Source organism: Carassius carassius, chromosome 6 (genome assembly GCF_963082965.1).
Source record: "Carassius carassius chromosome 6, fCarCar2.1, whole genome shotgun sequence".
NCBI lineage: Eukaryota > Metazoa > Chordata > Actinopteri > Cypriniformes > Cyprinidae > Carassius > Carassius carassius.
The window spans coordinates 3,187,172-3,195,100 of NC_081760.1; the positions used below are offsets into that span (position 1 = coordinate 3,187,172).

Here is a 7,929-nt window from a genome sequence, read left to right on the forward strand (position 1 = left end):
TTGGGGAAGTGAGACCACTAGTGGACACCCCGATATACACAGACCAGACACGGAGACACGTGCATTACTTAGAATTTCTCTGTAGATCCCACCTTCTCACATGCGAAGATTGGTCACTTATGTGCAATGCATGCATACTATTGGTCATACTATTTAATAGCCATTATCTTCAGTCACTACCTTATGAAAACAATATGGAAAAAAAGCCAAAACCCCAAATTTTTTGGCAGTTTAGAAATCCAGGCCAGGAAAAAGAGGACCCTAGGCAACTACCAATGTGAATGAAATCAGTGATCCGTCACATGATCTGTCTTACGTGAAGTACAACAGTCGAGTGAAGACATGTCAGAGAAGTTAATGTTACTGAGGGTGATATCTCTGTTCTGCAAGATATTTGTCCAATCACAGGCAGGATATAATAAAACTAATTCAAAACCATGTCAGAAATTGCTGGCATTTTTGTCTTATACTTGTCTTATTGTTCATCATGCTCACTATACAATCACAGTGATATATTAAATGCAATAGATTTTTTGTCTTTTTTTTATTTGGTGGTTTGTCAATTCTGCAACCCACCAAAAATGTTACACTAACCAAAGATTCTTACATTAAAATTTGGAAAAGCTGTCTAGGTAGGCAGCCGACTAGATTTTGGAACAGAACTGCTGACATACTAAAACACTTAATCAAACCCATAAAAACACACACATACTAACCATACTAACTTTTTTTGATCAAACACAGCATTGATATTTTCCGTATTTCTCAGTGAGTGTTGTGTGGCGTTACGGAGCAGAGTAAGTCTTATGCTGTTTGTCTATTACTCTCCAGATGCCTTCGTATTTCTTCTCAAAGGCAAGACGTCTCACTTGGCTAATTGGACCACTCTCAGTTTTCACTTGAATGGTTGATATTCCGTGTCTCACCTCTTTCCCCCTCATCCTTCTACACATCTACATGCTCTTTTTCTGATCTGTCTCTTCTCGCTTCCTCTTTCCCCCACTGACTTCTGAGACACATTTTGCCAAAGCGTAACTTGAATTTTTGGCTGGTTATCCCACTATCACTGCATGCTGAAATGTACTCTCAAAGGGTGTGTCTCAGTCTATTCCCTAATTCCCTTTGATGAGAATTTGTTTGAAATAGGTTAAAAGGCATTCTGTTCAATTCTATGGAGTGAACTGTTCAGTGCATTGGAATGATTTTGATAATGAGGCAATCCACTCCCTTGGTAGTGTACTTAGATGGGGAGCGGACTGACACATAGCCATGTGAGTACTGTTATTGATGGAAAGCAGCCAGGCTGAAGAGCAGCTGACTGTCAGTGTTGATCTCAGCTGGTTCTTCAGCTCTCCTGTAATGTTGTCTTTGACATTGAGACATATGCAGCAATGAGATGTTTACTAAGTGTCTGCTGAACTGTGTGCAGAATAAATGTGATCAGTACTGGCCCAGCAGAGGCACAGAGACATACGGACTGATGCAAGTCACTTTACTGGACACGGTGGAGCTCGCAACCTACTGCGTCAGGACATTTGCTCTTATTAAGGTAACAAAGCAGCAGTGATCAGCACATAAACATTATATAGAAACCCTTGAAAAGTTCTGTAAAGATTGTCAGAATGTCTGCTATCAAAATAAAGTGCTACCCAAATAAACCATGCAGTGACACAATTATGCATTTAAATGTTTTAGTGCAACGAAAGGAATGTAAACACATGAACATGCTCTGAACTATGTCGAATAGTGAGTATTCTTTAAAGCATCAGTGAAAATCAGGTACAGCTTCAGTAAGTGTAGAAATATAGATGATATTTGAAACAATGCATGAATTATCTGAATATAACACAAACACAACACCACAAAAATATATTGAATATAACCAAACAGTTATAATAACAATTATAATATAATAATAATATAATAACTATTTACACATACCTCTTAAAGAACAGATATTTGCAAAATGTATTGCAGATGAAATATCAGTGAAATGAGGTTGTGACTGTTATTGTGTTAAATAAGTGAGTGAAGTGACATTCAGCCAAGTATGGTGACCCATACTCAGAATTTGTGCTCTGCATTTAACCCATCCGAAGTGCACACACACAGAGCAGTGAACACACACACACACACACTGTGAGCACACACCCGGAGCAGTGGGCAACCATTTATGCTGCGGCGCCCGGGGAGCAGTTGGGGGTTCGATGCCTTGCTCAAGGGCACCTAAGTCGTGGTATTGAAGGTGGAGAGAGAACTGTACATGCACTCCCCCCACCCACAATTCCTGCCGGCCCAGGACTCGAACTCACAACCTTTCGATTGGGAGTCCGACTCTCTAACCATTAGGCCACGACTTCCCTAAATATTGAGGACCACATACAATATGTGGGAAATATGCTAAATAAAAAAAAACTATTGCTGCTTGGATGAGAAGAAATCTAGTCTAGTCTAGTGTGTGGTACTGTACTGTGCTGAATTGGGTTGTTTCTGTGTGCAGAGTGGGAGTGGCGAGAAAAGGGAGGTTCGTCAGTTCCAGTTTACAGCATGGCCAGATCAGGGGGTACCTGAACACCCCACTCTCTTCCTGGCCTTCCTCAGACGGGTCAAAGCCTGCAACCCCCCAGACGCCGGACCCATTGTGGTCCACTGCAGGTAACTAGAACAGAATTGAGTTAACACATTTATATCCTGTCAGACATAAAAGGGTAAGACTGTTGTTAAATCCTGTAGCAATCAAATGTCATATACATATAATACATATAAGAATACAAAAGACATCCAGAAAAACATAAAATGCCTTAAAACTGTGAGAAAGCTCTCGTCAACTCTTTCCTGTTGTTTTCCTCATTGTAATCTTTTTCTCATTTTAGTTGACTTTTTTCACATGGCCAATATTAGTCATCTGTAAGTTTTTCTATTAAATAAATCGAATTATTCTATATTTTTCATTTATAACAGCATAGGGGAAAATGCATGGAGAAAGAAGAAAAATAAATAAAAATACTTATAATTATTTTGAAATATAAAATATAATTATAAAAAAAATATATAATTTGTGTTTCTCGTTCTTCTTTTATCTGATGTTTAGCTTTGAAAATATTCAGTGAGAGAAAATCGCCAAAAAATGATTTTATAGCTTTAATTCAACCTTTATGCTGGAATGTGCTAATGTGAGTGCTTGTGACAGAAGCACTCTCTCTCTCTCTCTCTCTCTCTCCGTCTCTCTCTCTCTCTCTCCATCTCTCTCTCTCTCTCTCTCTCCGTCTCTCTCTCTCTCTCTCTCTCTCTCTCAGTGCTGGTGTGGGCCGAACGGGCTGCTTCATTGTGATTGATGCCATGTTGGAGCGTGTGAAGCAGGAGAAGACGATAGATGTTTATGGTCATGTGACTCTGATGCGATCTCAGCGAAACTACATGGTGCAGACAGAGGAGCAGTACGTCTTTATTTATGAAGCTCTGCTGGAGGCCGTGTACTGCGGCAACACCGAGGTTCCGGCACGGACCCTTTACGCTTACATCCAGAGACTGTCACAGACAGAACCGCCGGAGCACATCAGCGGAATGGAGCAGGAGTTTAAAGTGAGTGCATCCCACCTGTAGATTTTAAAAACTAAAAATAACAGGAAAAAAAAGTTTTTATTTGCTCCATTTGTTTTATAAATAATGCATAAAATACTGTAGTATTTCATGTTGCTGGCAGTTTTTAATGTGCATGCTAAAAAATGTAAAAATCATTTGCTTATTTCTATTTCTGGATCCCCTTTTCAGCGGTTAGCTAATGCCAAAGCTCATAACTCCCGATTCGTCAATGCCAGCCTTCCGTGCAATAAGTTCAAAAACCGATTGGTCAATATCATGCCATATGAGACCACACGTGTGTGTCTGCAACCAATCAGAGGAGTGGAGGGCTCAGACTATGTCAATGGCAGTTTTATAGATGGCTACAGGTACATTGCAATTCTTCTTTTCTTATATATTTATTAGAATATATAAAATAATGCAAGCCTCTGCAACATCAATATTTGTAAGCTGGTGAAATTCTCAGCTCTTGAAGTTTTCATTTCCTTCTCATCACTCTAGGCAGCAGAGGGCGTATATTGCGACTCAGGGGCCGCTGGCTGAGACAGTTGAAGATTACTGGAGGATGCTTTGGGAACACAATTCTACTATAGTAGTTATGCTTACTAAACTCAGAGAAATGGGAAGGGTTAGTTCACACACATACACACACACACACACACACACACACACACACGTCATTGTTCATTGTAAAGTGGTACGAATGCTACTCAGTGTTATTTTAGTATTCATATACCATTATAGTTGTTATAAATATATTGAATTAGCTCTTTTTTTTATGTTACTCTTTGGGTTTCATTTATTTTTTGTTTGACTTTTTTTAGTGGATCAGCTTATTTTAGTATAAAATTTCTCATTTTCATTTAATTTCCATTTTTATTTATCCAGTTTTCCCTTTTATTTCAGCCTCAGTTCAATTAACAGAATGTTTGAAATCATTTGAGTTTCAGATAACGATAGTAATAGTGATGAATGTGTGAATTGTTTTTCTTATGCAGGAGAAATGTCATCAGTACTGGCCATCAGACAGGTCAGCACGCTATCAGTACTTCGTGGTGGATCCCATGGCTGAGTACAACATGCCTCAGTATATACTGCGAGAGTTTAAAGTCACAGACGCAAGGGTATATTAAAACACTCATTAAAAATGCTCATTATTACTGTTTTATATAATGCTTGAAACACAATTCCATGGTTTATATAACTTTTCCACAGACCTCTGGATGAAACATCCACTGTCTGTCTCTCATGGTGTGTTTCTCTACTAGGACGGTCAGTCTAGAACAGTCCGGCAGTTTCAGTTCACGGATTGGCCAGAGCAGGGCGTGCCAAAATCTGGTGAAGGCTTCATTGATTTCATCGGTCAAGTGCACAAAACAAAAGAGCAGTTTGGTCAGGACGGGCCCATCACAGTACACTGCAGGTAGAGAACTGACAATGTATTTCAGCCTGTGTTCAATTTAGTAGTCCGTCTTCAGCAAGAGACTGATTTATGAAAGCATTTGACAAGAGGTTTATTTTGTGATAATTAACTCCCTTGACTGTATGTTCTACTTCTTATTGCAAAGTTAGCTACCAAGTCAATAGAAAATGAAATATATAGATTTGAATCAAATGACTTGATTATATGTTTATAGTACAAGTAATCATTGTAAAAAAAAAAAAAAAAAAAAAAAGTCATGATTCAAAATGCCAATCAGATGAATCAAATGATCTTAATGTATGGCTCGGTGTACTGTTTTCTGTGATGTGTTTGTGCAGCGCTGGTGTTGGGAGGACAGGTGTATTTATCACTCTGAGTATAGTTCTGGAGAGGATGCGTTATGAAGGAGTGGTAGACATCTTCCAGACTGTCAAAATGTTGCGTACTCAAAGACCAGCCATGGTGCAGACGGAGGTAAGCTTGCACACTGCAACCCACATGATGCATGATGCAGTACTCAAGTCTTTCTTCTTATACTACTCTGAGTTCCAGAACGGATTACAAGCATTTTTCAAATATTGAATATTCCATAGCTAAACATGCAAAGCCATTGGTCTGTTTCTCACAACTGTGATTTTACATCTTATAACTGCTTTATTACTTATTTTTGTTACTTCATATCTCAGAATTGCAACTATTTCTCACAAATGTGACAGCAATTTTATAGTTCCTAATTGCATCTATTTTTGAACTTAGACTTTATATTTCATAATTACAATTACTTATTACACTTATTATAATAATTGTGACCCTGGAGCACAAAGGCAGTCTTAAGTCGCTGGAGTATATTTGTAGCAATAGCCAAAAATACATTGTATGGGTCAAAATTATAGATTTTTCTTTTCATCCAAAAATCATTAGGATATTAAGTAATGATCATGTTCCATGAAGATATTTAGTAAATTTCCTACCATAAATATATTAAAACTTAATTTTTGATTACTAATATGCATTGCTAAGAACTACATTTGGACAACTTTATATCGTCTCATTAATCCTATAATATCAAGTATAAAACAAAATGTTATTATGCATATTAACACATTACTGTCAATGTACTGATTGATATTTATACTACGTGAGTGAGGTACTTGTCAGTGCACATAAGTTACAAAAAGTACTGACTACACTAATTTAAAGAGTTTTTTTATTATTAAACTTACTAAAACAGATGCTTTGAATCAGGTTTGGAAGTCCAAATGGTACCAAACTCTCAAAAACATTAGATGATGCGTTTAAAACAATAACAATGGATCATTTACACTGGTAGTGCCTTAACTTTCTCAACCCCCTCAGATTCCAGATTTTAAAATAGTTGTATTTCGGCCAAATATTGTCCAATCCAAACTATACATCAATGGAAAGCTTATTTATTCAGTTTTGTGATCCAGGGTCACAATTATGGATATATTTCTCATTATTGTGACTTTACATTTCATAATTGACTATTTCTTATAACTGTGACTTTATTAGTCCTTATAATGACTTTATATTTAGCATATTTGTATCTTCACAACTTACGACTATCACAGAATTGCAACTATTTTGCATAATTGTTTCTTCACCTCACATATAAAACTGACTTTATTTCTCATAATTACGGCTTCCTAATATCACAAAAATGTACAAAGTTTAATTCACCTTCTTATTTTTTTTTTATTAAACAGTTTTCAGTAGTATACTGATCAGCACTCTGAGATTCGGCTCAAATTATGTTTGTGTGTGTGTGTGCGCGCCCTCCACAGGAGCAGTACCAGTTCTGCTATCGAGCAGCGCTGGAATACCTGGGCAGTTTTGATCACTATGCAACATAAAACCTTCCTCTGGACCAAGGGCCACATCATCACACACGGAGACCTGCATCTGATCAGTCTGACAGTCTCTTTCTGTTGCTCACAGCTCAAGAGTCTGTTCGATTTCTCTCGACAGCACACATTTTAATAGCCAGACAGAGAGGGAGGGCAGCTGGGATACAGAATTGTCACAACAAATTGTAGCTCCATTCATATAGCTGAAAGTTGTCGAGTCATATTTGGGGTGGATTCAAACTCTGGCAACCAGCCAACAGAACCAATGAAATCGCATGTGCTGTCTGGACCGATTCGACAGACCAATGAGATGCCAAAAGCAAGGGAGGAGACAACAGTCAAACTATTTAATGATACTTTTAGTTCTCAGAATTCATTCAACACCAGACAACCCCCCGGCCCCGGTTCATTGAGGAATGCAGTCCAGGTTTAGAGTTTCCACTGTTTTTGTCACCAGTTTGTGGATAGTAGATCCACCAACTCACTTAAAATGAAATTCTGCCACAGCCGAAGTATTGGTGCTTATGCTAGTATGCTGCTCGTTTATCTGTAGCACACGCACTTAGATATATACGTGCATATCTATCACAGATGAACAAGCTGAAAATGGAGATTTGTTTAAAAACAAATGTGCAATATTAAACGTGAACCACACCTTCAAGGTTAAATCCACTCAAATATTAGAGATATTCTCACTGTAATTATATCGTCTCATTATTCCTATATGATATCAAGTATAAAACAAAATGTTATTATGCATATTAGCACATTTTATATATATATATATATATATATATATATATATATATATATATATAAACAGTCAATGTATTAATTGATATTTATACTATGTGAGTGAGGTACTTGTCAGTGCATTTAAGTTACGAAAAGTACTGATTGCAGTAACATTTAAAGAGTTTTTTTTATTATTATTATTAAACTTACCAAAACAGATGCTTTAAATCAGGTTTGGAAATCCAAATGGCACAAACTATCTGAACATGACATGTTTAAAACAATAACAATGGATCATTTACACTGGTAGTGCCTTATAGT

At 37.3% G+C, this 7,929-nt stretch overlaps 1 protein-coding gene across 1 annotated transcript in view; it reads left to right on the top strand.

Moving 5' to 3' along the window:
• The window catches only part of LOC132142234 (receptor-type tyrosine-protein phosphatase delta-like), a 53,242-nt gene extending 45,579 nt beyond the window's left edge, over window positions 1-7,663 (top strand). Inside the window, 9 exon segments of the mRNA XM_059551941.1 lie at window positions 1,430-1,549; window positions 2,501-2,655; window positions 3,297-3,582; window positions 3,772-3,950; window positions 4,084-4,210; window positions 4,581-4,706; window positions 4,851-5,005; window positions 5,344-5,479; window positions 6,811-7,663. Coding sequence (XP_059407924.1) covers window positions 1,430-1,549; window positions 2,501-2,655; window positions 3,297-3,582; window positions 3,772-3,950; window positions 4,084-4,210; window positions 4,581-4,706; window positions 4,851-5,005; window positions 5,344-5,479; window positions 6,811-6,879 — 1,353 coding nt within the window. The 3' untranslated portion in view covers window positions 6,880-7,663.
• The last annotated feature ends 266 nt before the right edge of the window (window positions 7,664-7,929 follow it).